Raw genomic sequence first — 19,452 nt, 5'->3', positions numbered from 1 at the left:
AACAAATATTTCATTTGCTATATGAGGATTATTGAAGATGATGTTCATTCAGTCATCCTCTGTCCCTTATATAAAGTCCCATGGGATGAATTCATTTGACAATGATTGCAAGAATCCTCTTGGAAGGCAATTTTACAACATGTATGAAGTGCTATTAGGAAGTTCATACCCTTTGCTCCAGTCATGACTATTCTCTAGCCCAGGCTTTCTGTGGTGTAGTTAGATTGCTTGAACAGTAATAAACAAACAAACATACAAATAAAATGTATAGAATATAATATATATTAAGGAAAATGAATTAATGACATTGGAGTTTGTCTCTTGAGTTACTGGTATGTTTCTTTTAGCCAGTTGTTAAGAATGCCCCTGGCCCAGTTGCCCCTTTTGCCCTGGCAGTCGTGATGGTGGTGAACGCTAAACCCAATGCACATAACCACCCTGCGGTATCAGCCCTGCGAGAACCTTATTGTGTCCGTTAACCTCCTCCTCCTTCTGAGGGCTTAATTTCCCATCAGCTGTTAACAGCGGAATGACTTTCCTTCCTTTAATAGCAATCGTGTAAACCCTTCGGGGAGACTGGCAGGATACAAACACATTTTGAAATATGTTCAGGTCCACCTTGTATTTGTTCTGTGGTGCCCAGGGGCTAGGCCTCGGGGGTTGGAGCGCTCCTGGCAGATTTGAACTAGAGTAATCTTAAGTGAGTGTGTGGCGCCCCCTCGTGGTGCCTGGTACAACACCACCCTGGATTCATTTGCTCCTATCCGTGACCAGGCCGTCCACGGTGAATCCAACTCTCTTTCGGCCTTTTGGTGCCCTCTCCTCGCAATCCCTACTCTCTTGCAGGTTCACCCCTCAGGGGCAGTAGCCTCTGCTCTTACTCTGTCTTCCTAGGCGCGCTGTCAGCACGCTGGGTCCGAGGCCATCCCCCTCATCCCCCCACGCCTCGCCGCCGCGCTTACAGCTTCACCCAACACAAAAAGTCCTCGAGTTATTTTATTGCTGTATATAGAAGTCAGTTAATGCCCCTGGACTCCCCTTCCGTCACCTAGCAGTGGCTGCCTCGTCTGCCGGGGCGCGTGAACCACCGCGGGTCCGAGGGTCGTAGCCGCGCACCGCCACCGGGTGCGCCACCACTTCCCCTCCCCGACGCCGGGACAGCCGGGATCCTCGGCCTGCAGCCCTCGGCCGAGAAGGCGGGTCAGGAGGGACTGCTCCTCGTCTGATGGAAGGGGAGGCTCGCGGGAAAGGGGCGGCGAGAGACCCCTGACACGACTCCCAGGCTTTGTCGCGAGCGCTGGAGGGGGCGCTGTGGGCCCCTATTCGGAGTAGCAGTAGGTCCCGTAGGCCGCCTGCTGGGGTCTGGGGAAGCCGAAGCTGCGCACTCCGGGATCCGGGAGGCCCCCGCAGCGCGGCCGAGGCGTGGTGATGGGGAAGCGCACGCTGCCATCCGCCAGCCAGCCGCCGTCGCATTGGTCCAGCCCGGAGAACTTCCAGGCTGCATAGAGGTGCCCGACCTTGGCCACCACGGCCCCGCGCCGCCGGCACGCCGCGTGGGCTTCAGACAGCGTCAGCCGCCCCGGCACGAAGAACACTTGGCCTGGGGACCGAAGCGGGTCACCGACTGATCCAGAGAAGGGCCAGCCGGGGCGCAGCGGGATTCAGACTCCCAGGGAGCAGAGTCGGGGGGTCAGGTGTGGTCGGGTGGGTCCGAGCTTGGGTAGGAGGAGTGGGAGTAACGAGACTCGGGGTGCGGGTGAGGTTGCGGGAGACAGGCTGGAGCCTGGGTGGGCGGAGTGACGGAGGGGCGAGGCCTTCAAGAGACCACGGAGCTGGCCCGGGATCTCAAGCCACTTGCCTTCTACCTTCCCGGCCCCATCCTTCAGGTCCGGGTCCTGGCCCCGCTCGCCCCGCCCCGCCTCGCCTCCTTCACAGGCTGAATCCTCCTCCTTCGCAGCCGGTCAGGCCACGCCCCCTCCGGTGCTGAGGCTGGCTAGCCCCGCCCCCTTACCTGACAGCTCAGAGGTAAAGCAGAAGGCGTCATAGCGGTCGCGCTTCCGGTCGCGGGGCCCGTAGCTGCGGATCCCGGGCCGACCTGGGCCACCGCACGGAGCGCGCGCCGTGAGCACCGGGTAGCGCACGTAACCCTCGAGCAGCCAGCCCGCGTTACACCAGTCCAGACCCTCGGTCCACGCTGGGGGGAGATGGCGGGGGGTGGGGGTTGTGTAGGCCGATTAGAGGCGTCACAAGCGGAGCATACCCGGAGTTCGCCTCCACTGGGGTCCACGTGACAGCCCGGAGGGTGCCTGGGCGGTGCCGGGGTTCGGCCGCTCACCCTGGTACAGCTGGGCGTAGGTGGCCAGGCGTCCGTCTTGCTCCTCGCACGCCTGCTTCGCCTCGTAGTAATTGAACTGGTACCTACCCCGGCTGGGCTGGTACGGAAACACCACACCTGGGGGGTGGCAGACAGCCTGGGGAGGGCAGGCAGAAGGAGAGGGGGAAGGAAGGGCGGTGCAGCCTAGGAAAAAGGGCTAGGGGGACCCCGGGGGCAGGCGGGGGAGAGGCTGGGGAGGAGCCCTGGGAGGCCTGAGATGAGACAGCCGAGCCACCCCTGGAGAGGAGCGGGGCAGTAACCGAAGGGCCTCACCCTCCAGGCGAAGGGTCAGCGCCACACTCTCGTCCTCGATGCCATTGATGAGCTCACAGCGGTACCGGCCCTCGTCCTCCAGGCGCACGCCCGCGATGACCAGGGAGGCGTCTAGCCGATGCCCCCTTCGCATCCTGGCACGCCCCCCCAGGGGCCCGTAGCCCCGGGCGTGCAGTCCGTTGGTGATGAGAATGGGCGTTTCCTGGAGTTCCCCCGGCTCCACTTTGCTCCAGCGCACCTTGTAGCTGGGAGGCGGGGCGCCCAGGACGCAGGGCAGCGTGGTCGTGGCCCCACGACGAGAGTGAATGACCTCGTGGATGGGGGGCAGGAGGTAGTGGGGGCCAGGGTGGGGCGCTGAGCAGAGGGGGCCACAGTGGCAGGAACCCCCGACCCTCAATGCCCCAAGTGCCTACCCAGATCCCCTTACCCCAGGCTCCCCCAACCCCCTCCTCCATTGCGCACTCAGCAATGACTGTCAGCCCCAGAGTATCCCCAACAGCTGCCCTTTCCACTTTCCCCACCACTGTTCCCCAGATTCTGGGCAGAGCTAAGGTCTTACCTGAGTCCCCCAGGGCTCTGTGGAAGGTGGTGAAGGCCCAAGGGAGAAGGAAGTGGCAGAGAGTGGGGAGACTGATCCTGCCTTGCATGATGGGGAGTCAGCCCAGCACAGTCTGCAGGGCACAAAGGGTGAGCGTTCCTTAGGACTAAGGGCATGGGGTGGAGGGAACAGGGTAGATCTCCCATCAGGGATTCCTGAGAGGGGACTGTCCAGCTGGAAGCCATGAGGGCAGAAAAAGGGGCTGAAGTTGTTCGCAAAAGGAAGGTAATGGGGGAGGGGCAGTAACTAACTCCACTCCCTGCCAGGCCTCCTGAGCCCATCCCTCCTCCTCTCTCACATCCCTGCAGTCAGCAAGTCCTAATTTAGCACCTCCTCTACCTATCCATTCTCAGCACCAGTTGTACTTCCCAAGTCTCGCCTTCTGGATGGCCAGCTGTGGTCTCTGTCCTCTCCCAATACCCATTCTTCATCTGAAGCCAGAGTAAATATGGTCTTGTCACTCTCCTGCTGAAAACAGTGACTCCCCATTGCCGTGAGGATCAAATCCAATGTCCAAACCCAACTTCCAAGGCTCTCTGTGATCCAGCTTCTCCCAGCACCTCCAGCGTTGCCCCCCCACCCCCACCCCTCACTACCTGTGCCCTCTGTGCTGTGCTCCAGACATGTTCTGGCTCCAACACAGTCCAAGTTCACCCTCACCTTCTTCTTACAGACAATCAGTTTGGGCCTCACCTTCTTCTTACAGACAATCAGTTTGGGCCTCACCTCCTCTGGGAAACCTTTCCCCTCCCCTCCACTTCATCACGCTGTAGTGCACTGTGATCTACTCCTCTGGTTCCCCTACTGCCTTGGACTGGGGACTTTTTTTTCTTAGAAGTAGTTCTATTAACAGCTAAATTAGCAGTGTGGATCTGAAACTAATACATATGCATATGTAGACTATGTCAGTGAGCTTTCCAGTAATTATCAAGTATAAAATTATAAGGCTATTAAAAATGATTTCAGGGCTTCCCTGGTGGCACAGTGGTTGAGAGTCCGCCTGCTGATGCAGGGGACACAGGGTCGTGCCCCGGGCCGGGAAGATCCCACATGCCGCGGAGCGGCTGGGCCCGTGAGCCATGGCCGCTGAGCCTGCGCGTCCGGAGCCTGTGCTCCGCAGCGGGAGAGGCCACAACAGTGAGAGGCCCGCGTACCGCAAAAAAAAAAAAAAAAAAGATTTCAAACACAATTGTCTATTTCAGTAGTTGATTTTCCCCCCTTCTTTATTCTATTCTTTATTCTTTATCACCTTGGCCATTTTTTTAAAATTAGACTAAAGACCCCTTAACCTAGTTTTATTCCTTTTTGAGATCTGATTCCTCCACTTCCTAATCGCATGACTTTGACATGCTTAACCTCTCTCTGCCTCAATGTCCTCATCAGTAAAATGTGGTGAATAGTAGCACACCTACCTCACTGAGCAGTTGTGGGGATTAGAAGAATGTATGTAAAATGCTTCAGTAGGTCCTGATATCTAATAAGGGCTATGTATATGTTAGCTGTTATCTGCAGCTCCCGGCATAGTTTCTGGCACACAGTAGGTGCTAGATAAATATGTGTGTTAATGAATGAGCTCACATTAAGGACTTCTGGGAAGGAGAGCAGAGACACGGCAAGAGGAAGGCAAGACTGAGGAGGAGTCGGAAAGCTAAGGAGCTGGACTCCATCTTCTTGCAGATGAAGGCCAGAGCTGAGCATGCAGCAGAAGAGACAGGGTTTAGGTGCAGAAAGGACTTCCCAGTGGTTAAAAAGGAAAGCACCTGGGACAGGGACCTGAGCGAGAGAACACATCTCCTGTACAGGAGAACCTGGTAAGCACAGTGATAGTGGGAACTGAGACCGATTGAGGGACCCATAGTAATGACAGCCAGCACCAACATGTTTAAAGTTTAACGTGCCTGAAACTGCTCTAGGCGCTTTACATGTACACTTTTATATCTACTCCCCTTAGCAATCCTATGAGGTAGGAACAACTATGGATCCCATTTTTATATGCTCAAAGGTGCTCACATATCAGGATACTTGAGTGAGGTCACACAGCTAGTAAGAGGAGGGTTTTGCTGGGACTTGAATCCAGACTTGACATGAGGTTCAAGCTCTTAGTCACTGATCTTTCTGTTTCTCAAAGCAGGCGCACACATATCTTCTTCATACCCTTTACAGAGAATGAGAGCGCAGCTAACAGCTCCAGTGCCTCCCCCCACCTTTTTCTTTTCCACTTATAAAGTTTTATTTAAGCTAAATATTCATAATTTTTATGAGACACTTTTAGGTATAGAATAAAATTATTTCACTGATAATTATTTTATGAACATTCTGATCAACAGTACTGTGTAAGATATTTTGACACTGACCTGTTAGAAGTGGGCCTCTTCACAGAGATGGAGGGAGCAGTGACTGGAAGCTTTTTGTCCTGCTGGAGGAAGAGACTCCAGGTGAAGGAGTTGCCTGGGCCCCTGGGAGGTCCAAGCATCTAAGAGCCCCAGGACTTGGACCCCTGATCATCGTACTCTCTCCTTTCACACCTTTGAGGAAAGGCTTCTGCCCTGAGTTCAGAGAAATCAAGGTACCAAAAACTCCCCCACTCATCACTCCAACTAAGCCAGGCTAAGTGACTAGGGTCCAGCTCTGTGGCCGGGCACTGTGTCTGTGGCACTCACTGTCCTGGGCTCAGGGGAAGACACGGCTTAGGAAGAGGCATGGGAACCCATGAAGAGGGATGGAGTAAAGGAGGCAACCCAGGAATAATTACCTGGAATATTGTGGAGAATGAGATGCCTCATTTCTTCTAGATGCTCTTAGACCAGAGAAAGGATGGATTAATGGGTGGGTATAAGGATGTTGGACTGATGGGCATGGAGTGAACTACAAATGAGGCTCAAAGATCCATAGGTGTCAAGTTCCAGCTGCCTCCGCTTTTCCATACGGGCCTACTCTGCGTAGCACCACTCCACCTCCCCCAACAAAGCCCTCACCTCTGCCCTCCGGTGCCTGGGTGCGCATTGCCTATGGGAAGAGGCTCTCAAGGTGGGAATCAGACTTCCAGGACCTCCAGTTGCTTCAAAAAACCTGACCCCTTCTGTCCAGCTCCCCTGTCTGTCATCTGTCTGTCCTTTCCTTCTCTGTCTCCACCCCATCGGAAGCACAATTTCCCATTGTCTCCTTCTTTTCCCCTATTGTTGAATAACAGGGGCCCTTTCTTTATCCTGTGGGTAATGGCAACGAAATGTCAACAGCTGGGGATGTGGGATGCAGGACCGGCTGGCACATGCCACCGGAAAAAGGGCCTGGGTGGAGGCGGGCTCAGAACAGGAACTGACATCCCCAAGGAGGAGAAACTGGGGAGAGGGAGAGAGAAGTTTTGTGAGAAGGTTGAAATGAGGTCTCCCTCAATATTCAAGCTTCACGGCTCTAAAGAGATTTTGTGTAAGGCCGGGGAAATGGCTGAACTCCACGGGGAGCAGAGTGAGAAGTCAGCATTGCACGGGGAGAGATGGAAATAAGATAGCACAGAGGATTTTGCTGTCTCTGGGAAGGACATGGGAATTTCTGAGGATGGAAGGATTTTGGAAAGTTCTCCGAGAGAAGGCATCATATTTGTTCCCTAGTTCCCCATCGCCTCCTTCAGCAGATGGATAATCTTAAAGTTCTCAAGAGAAAGGAGATCCTTAACCTCCCCGAGTGAAGCTTCACTTCTCTAAAATCCCTCTTATTAGGAAGTTCTTTTGGAAGTCTAAACTCCTAGTGGAGTTTAAGCTCATTTTTTATTTATTTTTTAAAATTTTATTTATTTATAAGAGGTATGTGGGCCTCTCACTGTTGTGGCCTCTCCCGTTGCGGAGCACAGGCTCCGGACGCGCAAGTTCAGCGGCCATGGCTCACAGGCCCAGCCGCCCCGCGGCATGTGGGATCTTTCCGGACTGGGGCACGAACCCGTATCCCCTGCATCGGCAGGCGGACTCCCAACCACTGCGCCACCAGGGAAGTCCTAAGCTCATTCTTTAAACCTTTCTATTGAGGTATAATTTACATACAACAAAGCGCAGATCGTAAGGGTACAGCTCAATAAATTTTGACATGTGTACACACCCTGTAACTACCCAGCCCCAGATTAAGATATAGAGGGTTTCCAACACCCAGAATAAGTGCATTTCTTTTTTGTTTGCTGTCAATGCAAAGGGAGCACTCCCTCCATAAATAGCCATTTAGAAATGTTTTGAGCTTCAAATCGCCTCTTGCCCTTCTTTTCTCTCTGCAACCCAACATCAGTGGCTTCACCTTACTAAATCCTACACTTTCAGGATCCTTAGCTTCCTCATTTACCAGAGGGAAGGGAAAGTGACTTGTCCAAGACCACACAGAATGCAGTTGTTGAGTCAAGCCTAGAACGTTCTGCTTTTCCGGCTAATCCCTCTTCCACTCCTCTCCTCGACCCTCCGAGTCAGCCCCGGAGCTGCAGGGTCTTCACTGGGGCCATATTTGACAGCATGCAGCCCACCCCGACGGTGCTCTTTAAGGATTGGATTGATTTTTTCCTGTCTGCTCCATCCTTTCCTAAACCCTTCCCTCTTCCTCCCAGAGAGAAGGACAAACGAGAACAGACAAATAGCCGCCTGTCTCCTCTGCCAGGACACCCTGATCCCGCGCATCTGATTGGCTTCCGCCCAATACAAACAAACAGCCTTACGCGGAGGGGGAGGTATAAAGCCTCCATGGCCTGACCGGTCGCACCCTGATTCCCAGGCTCACCCCTCGCTGCTCCTTTCTCCCCAGACCACTTCTGAGTTGCGGTTTGGAAGTCTCTGGTGTATAAATCCGTAAAAGGCTGAGTTTGGCAGGGAGGAAGGCCTAGAACTATGCGATAGATGCAAAGAGAACCCCTTGAGGATGGAATGAGAAAGGAACAGACCAAGAATAAATACAGCGTGAATAACCAAACTGTTCAGTCTGCTCAGGTCACGTTCATTCTCAGTTCTTCCCGAAGACACTACGAGACAGGAATGAGGTAAGACTGCTCAAGCTTGAGTTGGCATCTTTTCTGGCACCTTCTGAGGAGAGGCCTTTGCCACTCCTGCTGCCTACCAACCAGGGTGAGGTGGAATCATCTAAGAGGAGCATGGAGTCCTGACACCTCTTTCCCTGACACCCCAGACTCAGCCTCCACCCTCCAGGCACATTCAGCAGACTAATTTTCTGGATCTTTGGTGACGGCAAGCATGGGCCCAGTTCACTACGGGATTGTTGCATGAAGGACTGGAAAAGTCAGCAAAATGGTACTTTAGGGCGCATAGCAGGGAAGGGACAGGTGTGCCGGGGTTGGGGGGGTGGAGGGGGCTTCCCTCTCCTTCCAGTGAAATTTGCGTTCACCCCCACCTGCCTCGGCCGGCCGCCGCAGAGTCTCCAGCAGACGCTGCAGGGCCCTCTCTCGCTCCTCCTCTGCTGGGTCTCACCTTTCTCCTCCTCCCTGGGAGCCCCCAGGTTTCCTCTTGCTTCTAACCCAGGCTCAGGCCTTTTGTGGGGCTGCATCCTGGCTGCACTGCAGGACCACGTGTGGGGTGAGCCTGGGGGAGTCAGCCTTATGGAAAGACATGTTTTCCGCTCAGGAAGCCTCACTACCCTGAACAGCCTTTGTCCTGTAGACAGAGTCAAGGGTGGGAAGGAAGGGGAAGATGTGGCCCATGCCCTTGGGTGGGGGGTGGGCTGCCAGTCTGGAGGGGGCATGAGGCCACATGGGCTAATGGGAAGAACACTGGACCATGAATCAGGAATCCCGTTCCAGCCAGATGCTGACTTCCTATGAGACTATACCAACCTCCTGGAGCTTCAGTCTCTCTAATTATCGAATGGGCACCACACCTGCCCAATGGGACTGGCTGGTGTGAGGGTGATGGAGCAGCCTTCTACCCAGTGAAAAGCACGCTGTGAATGAGGTTCATTGTTATAATGGTTGGTTCCAATTGGAAAACTGCTAAAGAAGGGGAGAATGAGGTGGGAAAGAGCTGAGATCCGTTAGACCCCCTCATCCTTGAACATCCTTGAACTAGCCATACCCTCCAAGAACAGTGGGGGCCCTTCATGGGGCTGGGGTCTCTTTCTAAACAGTGAGGGTGTCCCTCTCTGTGTTTCCATCTCTGTGGAGAACAGGGGGATGTCACCACCCATGCCTAAGATGCCACGTGGAGCCCTGACCATGCCCCATCTCAAGCTGCCCCGCCCAGCCCAGGAGTCCTGACAGAACTCAGTTCCCTGGTCGTCACTCCAGCCCCTTGATCTGGGGCTCTTGAGAAGTGGGACCCACAGTGCCCACTTCAGTACTGATCAGAACCTAGAAATTAGAAGCAAAGACGTCCAGAGGCATCCTCTATGGGCAGCCTCTTCCTGGCTCTGAAAGGTCTTGAAAGACAACAGTGGGGATATCTGGTTGTCCTCATCTCAACCTGGCAAATGTTCAGGTTCCTCAACCACCTCTATCCTGAGGGCATGGTGGCTGAGGGGTGCGGCCAGGGTAGTGCTTTTTCTGAATTCCCCCTTTTCTGAAGGGCCTCAGGGTGTAGAGAACTGTGTGAGCAAACGCAGTAAATGAACTTAGGAAGGTCTTGACCTTATGAAGTGCTCAGGCTAGTGGGATAACACCTGTCCTATCGCAGAGGTAGATGAGGGTAAAATAAAATGTTGGAAAGTGCAGAGAACAGTAAAAGACAAATGTCTAGAAGTTGTTTTCATGGTTACTAAGATTTAACAATTATATCTTACATATTACTAATCATGCCTCTGTTTGTCACAGTCAGTTCATGGCTATATTCAAGTGGGCCATTTAAATTGCACTTTTGGGGTGCAGCTACTGTGGAAAACAGGATGGACGTTCCTCAAAAAACTAAAAATAGAGTTGCCATATGATCCAGCAATCCCACTTCTGGGCACATATCTGGAGGAAACTATAATTCGAAAAGATACCTGCACTCCTATGTTCATAACAGCACCATTCACAATAGCCAAGACAAAGAAGCAACCTAAATGTCCATTTACAGATGAATGGATAAATAACATGTGGTACATGTATACAATGGAATACTACTCAGCCATAAAAAAGAATGAAATAATGCCATTTGCAGCAACATGGATGGACCTAGAGATTATCATACTAAGTGAAGTAAGTCAGACAGAGAAAGACAAATACCATATGATATCACTTATATGTGGAATCTAAAACATGACACAAATGAACTTATCTATGAAACAGAAACAGACTCACAGACATAGAAAACAGACTTGTGATTGCCAAGGTGGAGGACGGTTGGGGAGAGAAGGATTGGGAGTTTAGGATTAGCAGATGCAAACTATTATATATAGGATGGATAAACAGCAAGGTCCTACTGTATAGCACAGGGAACTATATTCAATATCCTGTGATAAACCATATAAAAATATGAAAAAGAATGCATATATATGTATAACTGAATCACTTTGCTGTACAGCAGAAACTAACACAGCACAGCAAATCAACTATACTTCAATAAAATCAATTTTAAAAGATAAAATTGTGTTTTTGTTCATCTACCTCTGCAAATACCTTGAGATTCCCGAGTCCTCATTTTATCAGCCTTTCTCACACTCCCAGGCCTCAAGGCTTGCTCTCTCAAATCCCTGCTTCTGTTCTCGTTCAAGGCAGTCTAAGTTGGATCTGACTTTACTTCGTACAGACTCTCACTCCCAGTGTCACGTTAGTCAAACTTAAGCCCAGAAATAAGAAGATTTGCAAGTATTAATCAACCATTCTCAGGCCAGAATGTGAATAATTTTAAAAAGTGAGCCCTAACTTATAGCTCTACATTCTCTCACATGGGAAACATAAATACTCTCACAGTATTAGCATTCCCATTTTATGGACAAAGAAACTGATGTCTAGAGAAAGTTAATTGTTAGTGAGTAACCCAGGGAGCTCATCTCCGAAGCTAGATGAGTTCTTCCCTTCTGTGGAAGAATAATTCCTCCAAACTTAGAAAAGGTAAAATGAGAATTGCTTTTTTTTGTTGGTTGTTGGGCGTTTTGTTTTGGTGGGGGTTGGTTTGGTTTGGTTTGGTGTCGCTCTAGAGCATTGTCTAAAAGCTTGCTTGACACTCAACTGACTCTCCTGGAGAATGTAACTTTGTTGTTATAGTATATTTGATAAATAATCTACAACCAAAAAAAGATGAAACATTTACAGTCTGTATGGTTAGTGGTTAACTTGGAGAAGTTGATAAAATGATAGGGTTTTATTGCCCAACAGAGAAGTTAACCACAAAGGTGTTTTGGTTTTATTGTCCTGGAAACTTGACCAGTCATATCTAAATTAGCAATCTTATTTCGGCATTCCTTTTTTTACTGACTATATAAATCCCTGTTTCTCAAATGCTCTTCAAAGCAGCTCCTTTGTCTTTCTCCTAGTTCTGCCATTAATGAGTTAAATAAATCTTTGACGTGAGTTAAAAAATAACTTTGAGAATTGTTTTTCCACTTCTCAACTTCCCTATATTGAAAGCAACATCCTAGTGCTTTCTGCTTCCCTGGAATAGCAGATCCACTTGTGGAACTAACACATGAGTGCCCTGAGAGACTGAACCTCCTTGAGGGGAGGATACTTTGTATCTCCAGCCCGCAGAGGACCAGCAATGGCACTAGGAGGAAGTGGCCATTCTCAGCAAGAGTCCTCTACAGTGCCTTCTTGTAGTTAAGGCTACCAAGGCTGCTGCTCCAATGGGCCACCACTGTTACAGCAACTCAATTTCATTAGCTACATCAGAGACTTTAAATTGCATCCATTGTTCTTCCTCAAGGAAGCCTCCCAAGAAACAATTTAACAGTTTTCTCACCTGGCATATACTAGCATTCAGAAAATGTCTACTGAAAAAATAAATAAATAAATTTGACGTTTTCTTTCTTTCTTTAATTTCTGCAAGCTTAACCAAAGGGCAGGGCATAATGGCTAAGTTCCACAGGCTCTGGAATTTGAGCGTCTGGAGATAAATCTCAGGCAACCTACTAACTGGATAACATTAGCCTTCTCTTTACTTCATTGTTTTCCTCTGAAAATGAGGATAATGACATCAGTAATTAGAACTGTGCCTGACTCATAGAATGCACTCAATATATTTTAGCCCTTACTGTTGGTGAGGGGAAGAAGTGTCAAAGGGAACAGAATCAATCAAAACACAGATACTGACTGATTGATCCTAAGGGATCACGTGATTTTTAAAAACGATAAACACATACAAATCAATGTCCCACTTATTTTTATTTATCACAAAACATAACAAAATTAATACATGAACATAATGAAAAAGAATTAAACCACTAATAAAGGGATAAAATGAAAAGTAAAATCCTTCCTTTCTTTCTTCCTTCCTTCTTCTTACTTCCTCCTGGAACAATTAAACCATTGTTAAGCTTCTTCTGTACGTGCCCACAGAGGTTTTAAGAATCTACAAGAATTCACATAAATAGAAACATACATCATGCATATATTCTATTTTTTAATCTAATTAGGATCATATACAAACTGCTCCCTACTTTTTAATTTAACCTAATAATATGTTGTGAACATCAGTCCTATCAGCACATGACATAAAGTTTCTTCATTCTTTTCCATGTCTGCATAGTATTCCAGTGGGTGGCTGTAGCATAATTTATTTAACGAGATGTCTACTGTTGGAGACTGCTAGAGGTTGGACAACCAGTTAGCCATCTTGGGAAAAAAATATGATCCATAATTCATTCCTTAAACTAAATAAATTCCTGGAAGCTCAAACATTTAAATGTAAAAATGAAGCCAGAATGAGTCATAGAATAATAATTTTTAAATTGGAGGGCAACTTTTATTGCTTTCTTAAAAACTGATTCCACAATGATGCATTTAATTGTAGACAGTTTAACAAACATAAAAACATTAAAAAATGAAAATCGCAGGACTTCCCTGGTGGCTCAGTGGTTAAGACTCCACGCTCTCAATGAACGGAGCCCGGGTTTGATCCCTGGTCAGGGAACGAGATCCCACATGCATGCCGCAACTAAGAGTTTACCTGCCGCAACTAAGGAGCCCAAGAGCCGCAGCTAAAGACCCAGCGCAACCAAATAAATAAGCAAGTATTTTTTTAAAATGAAACTTAATCCTGCCACACAGAGAAAATAACTTTTAACATTTTGTTGTCTGTCCTTCCAAACTTTCAAGGCATTTATGTATTTATTATGTGTATGAATTTTTTCATGATTTAATATGCAATACATCTGATAGCCAGCAGGTGGCTCAAGAAGGCGGCGTTACCGGCGCTGACGGGCCCTGCAGAGTGCTGGGCTCCGCATACAGCTCGAGTCCTGGGCACTGCTGGAGGATCACCGCTTGTTTACTGAGGACGATGTTCAGAGATGGGAATGCTATAGCAGAGACCTGAAAGTTTTGGGGGCGTCCTCCAGACTCAGAGCGCCCTTCAGACTCGCTTTGACAAGGCTGAGCTAAGCTTCAGTTCAGAGGGAGAGAGTCCCAATATCTCAAAGCGTTTTCCTTCGTATTTGTGGCAGCAGTGCCAAGAGAAAGAATGAGGTGGGATACCCTGCTGCTTTTCTTTCCAGCAGGGTCCTTTTTCCCACCTCTACTTCCACTCATATTGGTGTCTTTCATACTGCCCCCGTTCAGAAATTTTTCCATGGCATTTTTACTGATGTATCTGGAAATATTTCATTAAAAAAATATTGATTGATCGATTGGCTGCACGAGGTCTTATTTGCGGCACGCGGGATTTTTGTTGTCAGCATACCGACTTCTTTTTTTTTTTTTTTTTTTAATTAAACTTTTAAAAAATGTTTGAGGTAATTTTTGTTTGTTTGTTTTGTTTTTTTTAAACATACCAACTTCTTAGTTGCGGCGTACATGTGGGATCTAGTTCCCTGACCAGGGCTCGAACTCGGGCCCCCTGCATTGGGAGTACGGAGTCTTAGCCATTGGACCACCAGGGAACTCCCCCAAACCCACTATTTTTAAATAGCAAAGCACTCTGCACAAGGGATTGTAATATTTTTGTTGTTATGAACTTAAATAGTTAATGAAGTAGGAAAATTACAAACTGCCCAGGCCTGAGGATTAAGAAATAATATCAGTCTAAGAAAAAACCCTAAGACACATAGGCGCACCTTTTTTTTTTTTTCCCAACAGAAAGAAAAATAACGTTATATTAGGTAAACATTGCCAATATTTGTGATATAAGCTTTCAAAAATCCCAACATTTGGTACTTCCCTGGTGGTCCAGTGGTTAAGATTCCATGCTTCCACTGCAGGGGACATGGGATGGATCCCTGGTCAGGGAACTAAGATCCCGCATGCCACATGGTGTGGCAAAAAAAAAAAAAAAAGTTGCAGCCACAAGCTCTTTTCTCTTCCCTCATTCTCAGATTTCAGTAATAGAATAAATACATGAACAAACAACTGAGAAGAGGTGGAGGAAAATGTTACACAAGTTTATGCACCAGAGGGATTTGTTAGCGTAGTATGATTTTTATGATACTGTGTGTGGACTTAGAGTAGATAGAAAGATAACCCAGTACCTAATTTTTAGGATTTCGTTCTGCTCCAGAAATTTAGAAAGGAATTCAAGAGTTGGTCATCTCGGACTTCCCTGGTGGTGCAGTGGTTAAGAATCCGCCTGCCAATGCAGGGGACATGGGTTTGAGCCTTGGTGTGGGAAGATCCCACATGCTGCAGAGCAAATAAGCCCGTGTGCCACAAGTACAGAGCCTGAGATCTAGAGCCCACAAGCCACAACTACTGAGCCCCTATGCCACAACTACTGAAGCCAGCGCGCCTAGAGCCCGTGCTCCACAACAAGAGAAGCCACCACAATGAGAAGACCGAGCACTGCAACGAACAGTAGCCCCCACTTGCCGCAACTAGAGAAAGCCCGTGCAGAGCAACAAAGACCCAACGCAGCCAAAAATAAATAACAAATAAATGTATTAAAAACAAAGTTAAAAAAAAAAAGAGTTGGTCATCTTAGTGCCACATTCACCTCCTCCTGAAGGTCTCCCTGTTGCCAATCATATTTCTCCTCATTTTTGCACCAAGTTCCTCAGCACTGAGGAACTCTGATTTGTATTCATTTGCTGTTTTAAAGTTATTTTTCCTGACAAAGTATGTTAATTGTAGAAAAAACTAAAATTCAGAGAAAATATATAAAGAAGGGTATGCACTTACTCATAATTCCTTCATCTCGGAATGACTGCCTGTAACATGTTAGTGTTCTCTTGTTCTTTTACTGTGCCTGTGGTTTTTTGTTCTTTTGGTTTTTTTGAGATATAATTCACCTACCATAAAATTCACCCTTTTAAAGTGTACAATTCAGTGGGTATTAGTATGTTCACAAGTTTAATCAACACCACTGATTCCAGAACATGTCATCAACTCAAAAAGAAACCCTCCACCCACCCATTAGTAGCCACTCTCCATTTTCCTTTTCCCAACTGAACTATGTCAATGGATTTGCCTTCTCTGGACATTGCACGTAAATAGAATCATACAGTATGTGGCCTTTTGTGTCTGGTTTCTTTCATTTAACATATTTTCAAAGTTTATCCATGTTGTAGAATGTATCAATACCACATTTCCTCTGATGACCTAATCATATTCCATTGTGGATCTACCATGTTTTGTTTATCCATTCATTAGCTGATGGACACTTGGATTGTTTCCACTTTTTAGCTATTACTATACATAGTGCTTCTATGAAATTTTGTGTACAAGTTTTTGTATAGACATATATTTTCAATTCTCTTGGGTATATACCTAGGAGTGGAATTGTTGGTTCATATAGTAATTCTATGCTTAACTTTCTGAGGAATTTTTCATACTGTTTTCCAAGGCAGCCGCACTATTTTACCTTCCCACCAGCAATGTATGAGGGTTCTCATTTCTCCACATCCTCACCAACACTTGTTATTGCTCATTTTTTAAATCATAGTTATCCTAGAAGGTGTGAAATGATATTGTATTGTGGTTTTCACTTGCATTTCCCTGATGACTAATGACGTTGGGCATCTTTTCACGTGCTTATTAGCCATTTGTATATCTTCTTTGGAGAAATGTCAATCCAAATCTTTTACCCATTTTAAAATTGTGTTGTCTTTTTTTTTTTTTTTTTTTTTGCGGTACGCGGGCCTATCACTGTTGTGGCCTCTCCCGTTGCGGAGCACAGGCTCGGGTCGCGCAGGCTCAGCGGCCATGGCCCACGGGCCCAGCCGCTCCACGGCATGTGGGATCTTCCCGGACCGGGGCACGAACCCGTGTCCCCTGCATCGGCAGGCGGACTCCCAACCACTGCGCCACCAGGGAAGCCCTGTGTTGTCTTTTTATTATTGAGTTGTAAGTGTTCTTTTTTTAAATTTTATTTATTTATTTATATTTGGCTGCATTGGGTCTTTGTTGCTGCGCAAGGGCTTTCTCTAGCTGCGGTGAACGGGGGCTACTCTTCGTTGCGGTGCGTGGGCTTCTCATTGTGGTGGCTTTTGCTGTGGAGCACGGGCTCTAGGTGCGCAGGCTTCAGTAGTTGTGGCACGCGGGTTCAGTAGTTGTGGCTCACGGGCTCTAGAGCGCAGGTTCAGCAGGTGTGGCACATGGGCTTAGTTGCTCGGTGGATTCTTTTTTTTTTTTTTTTTTTGCAGTATGCGGGCCTCTCACTGTTGTGGCCTCTCCCGTTGCTCCGCAGTCATGGCTCATGGGCCCAGCCGCTGCGCGGCATGTGGGATCTTCCCGGACCGGGGCACGAACCCGTGTCCCCTGCATCGGCAGGCGGACTCTCAACCACTGCGCCACCAAGGAAGCCCTGGCAGGCGGATTCTTAACCACTGCACCACCAGGGAAGTCCCTGTAAGAGTTCTTCATGTATTTTTTGGATATTAGAACCTTACCAGAAATATGATTGCAAATATTTTCTTCCATTCTGTAATTGTCTTTTTACTTCTTTTTTTTTTAAAATAAATTTATTTATCTTTGGCTGCGTTGAGTCTTTGTTGCTGCACACAGGCTTTCTCTAGTTGCGGCGAGCGGGGGCTACTCTTCGTTGCGGTGCGCGAGCTTCTCATTGCAGTGGCTTTTCTTTGTTTCGGTGCACGGGCTCTAGGCACGCGGGCTTCAGTAGTTGTGGCGCTTGGGCTCTAGAGCGCAGGCTCAGTAGTTGTGGCGCACAGTCTTAGTTGCTCTGTGTCATGTGGGATCCTCCCAGACCAGGGCTCGAACCCATGTCTTCTGCATTGGCAGGCAGACTCTTAAGCACTGTGCCACCGGAGAAGTCCCTCTTTTTACTTCTTGATGGTGTCCTTTGGAGCACAAACGTTTTAATTTTGATGAAGCCCAATTTATGTTTTTTTCCTTTGGTTGCTTGTACATTTGGACTCATAGCTAATAAACTATTGTTTAATCCAAGGTTATGAAAGTTTACATCTGTTTTCTTTAAAAAGCTTTAGCTCTTACATTTAGGTTTTTGATTCATCTTGAGTTAATTTTTGCATATGATGCGAGGTAGGGGTCCAACTTCATTTTTTTTTTTTTTTTTTTTGGCATGTGGCTATCCAGTTGTCTTAGCATAATGTGTTGAAAAGACTATTCTCTCCTCACTGCATTGTCTTGGCATTCTTGTTGAAAATTAATTGCCCATAAATGTCTGGGTTTATTTCTGGACTCTCATTTCTATTCTATTGATTTTATATCTAGCCTATGCCAGAACCACAGTCTTGATTACTATAGCTTTGTGGTAAGTTTGGAAATTGAGAAGTGTTAGTCGTTCAACTTTGTTCTTTTTCGAGAAAAAGGACTCCTTGCATTACCATTTGAATTTCCAAATCAGCTTGTCAACTTATGCAAAAAAAGCCAGCTAGAATTTTGATAGAGATTGCGTTGAATCTGTAGACCAATTTGGAGATTATTGTGATCTTCTTAAGTCTTCCAACCCATGAACACATGTATCTTTCCATTTATGTAGCTCTTCTTTGGTTTCTTTCAATGACATTTTGTAATTTTCAGTGTACAACTCTTGCTCTTCTTCTGTTATATTGTGTTAAATTCCTAAGAGCTTTATTCCTTTTGAGGAATTCCATTGCCTATGAATTTTTTTTTTTTTTTTTTTTTGCGGTATGCAGGCCTCTCACTGTTGTGGCCTCTCCCGCCGCGGAGCACAGGCCCCGGACGCGCAGGCTCAGCGGCCATGGCTCACGGGCCCAGCCGCTCCACGGCATGTGGGATCTTCCCGGACCGGGGCACGAACCCGTGTCCTCTGCATCGGCAGGTGGACTCTCAACCACTGCGCCACCAGGGAAGCCCTGCCTGTGTATTTTTAACATAGATGGGCTCTTACTATGCAGGAACCAGTTTGTACCTGCTTTTTTCATTTCAATCATATCCTAGACATTTCCCCCAAGTTATTAAGACTCCTTTTAAAGCTACATATTAGTGCATTGTACGGTTACACTATAATTTATTTAGCAATTCTCCTGTTGTGGGATATTTAGGTCCTTTACAATTTTTCCATTTTATAAATATTCCTGTAATAAATATTTCTATTGATCTTGCTATGTCTGCATTTGAGATTATTTCCTTATAAGTAGTCATGGCCCCTTCCCCCACGAGAGAACACAGTAGGAAAGTGCCGGATATGAATCAGGAAGAGGGACCTCACCAGAAGGTGATCGTCCCAGTCCCTTGATCTTGGACTTCCCAGCATGCAGAACTGAGAGCAGCCAAGATGGCGGCGTAGAAAGACCCTCAGCTCACTTTATAATAGCCACGTATTCTTGTTCTTACAATGGATTTTATTTCTCACAACTCTTGTGAGGAGTGTGAGACCCCATGAAACTTGGAACTCCTGGAGGCCCATTTCTTCTTTTGCAGTCCCACATAGCCCCCAGGGACAGGCTTACAGGCTGGGAGAGACTCCTTCAGGAAGCCCTCAGGGACCCTGGCTTCTCCTCTTACCCCTGTGGCACTGTGTCCTGACCTTGCCACAGCTCTCATCACTCACTCATATAAATGCCTGGTAACTTGTTACACTCCCACAAGATGGTGAGGTCCAACAGGACAAGGGCGGGACCCCTAGCCCTTGGCCTACAGAATACCCTTAATAAATGTTTATCAAATGAGTGAGTCAGGCAGAACAGGAGTTCAAGATCCTAGGCCAGAGGAAGAATCTTGAGT

General features: G+C 47.6%; 1 protein-coding gene across 2 annotated transcripts; it reads right to left on the bottom strand.

Moving 5' to 3' along the window:
- Positions 1-978: 978 nt before the first annotated feature.
- Positions 979-6,368, bottom strand: HAPLN2 (hyaluronan and proteoglycan link protein 2). Of its 2 annotated transcripts, XM_065883575.1 has the most exons (8): positions 6,221-6,368; positions 5,998-6,042; positions 5,600-5,658; positions 3,207-3,318; positions 2,648-3,001; positions 2,336-2,452; positions 2,012-2,194; positions 979-1,600 (listed from the first exon to the last, which is right to left on the bottom strand). In XM_065883575.1, exons 4-8 carry the CDS (start codon positions 3,292-3,294, stop codon positions 1,320-1,322), a joined length of 1,023 nt encoding a protein of 340 aa, XP_065739647.1. In that variant the 5' UTR covers positions 3,295-3,318; positions 5,600-5,658; positions 5,998-6,042; positions 6,221-6,368; the 3' UTR covers positions 979-1,319. The 2 variants fall into 2 exon arrangements, with proteins under 2 accessions (XP_065739647.1, XP_065739653.1); XM_065883581.1 differs by lacking the exon at positions 5,998-6,042 and having other exon boundaries at positions 5,600-5,661; positions 6,221-6,314.
- Between the last annotated feature and the right edge of the window lie 13,084 nt (positions 6,369-19,452).

Source organism: Phocoena phocoena, chromosome 1 (assembly GCF_963924675.1).
Source record: "Phocoena phocoena chromosome 1, mPhoPho1.1, whole genome shotgun sequence".
NCBI classification, from domain to species: domain Eukaryota; kingdom Metazoa; phylum Chordata; class Mammalia; order Artiodactyla; family Phocoenidae; genus Phocoena; species Phocoena phocoena.
The sequence above is the reverse complement of the archived record's forward strand: the minus strand, read 5'-3'. Positions and strand labels throughout refer to the sequence as shown.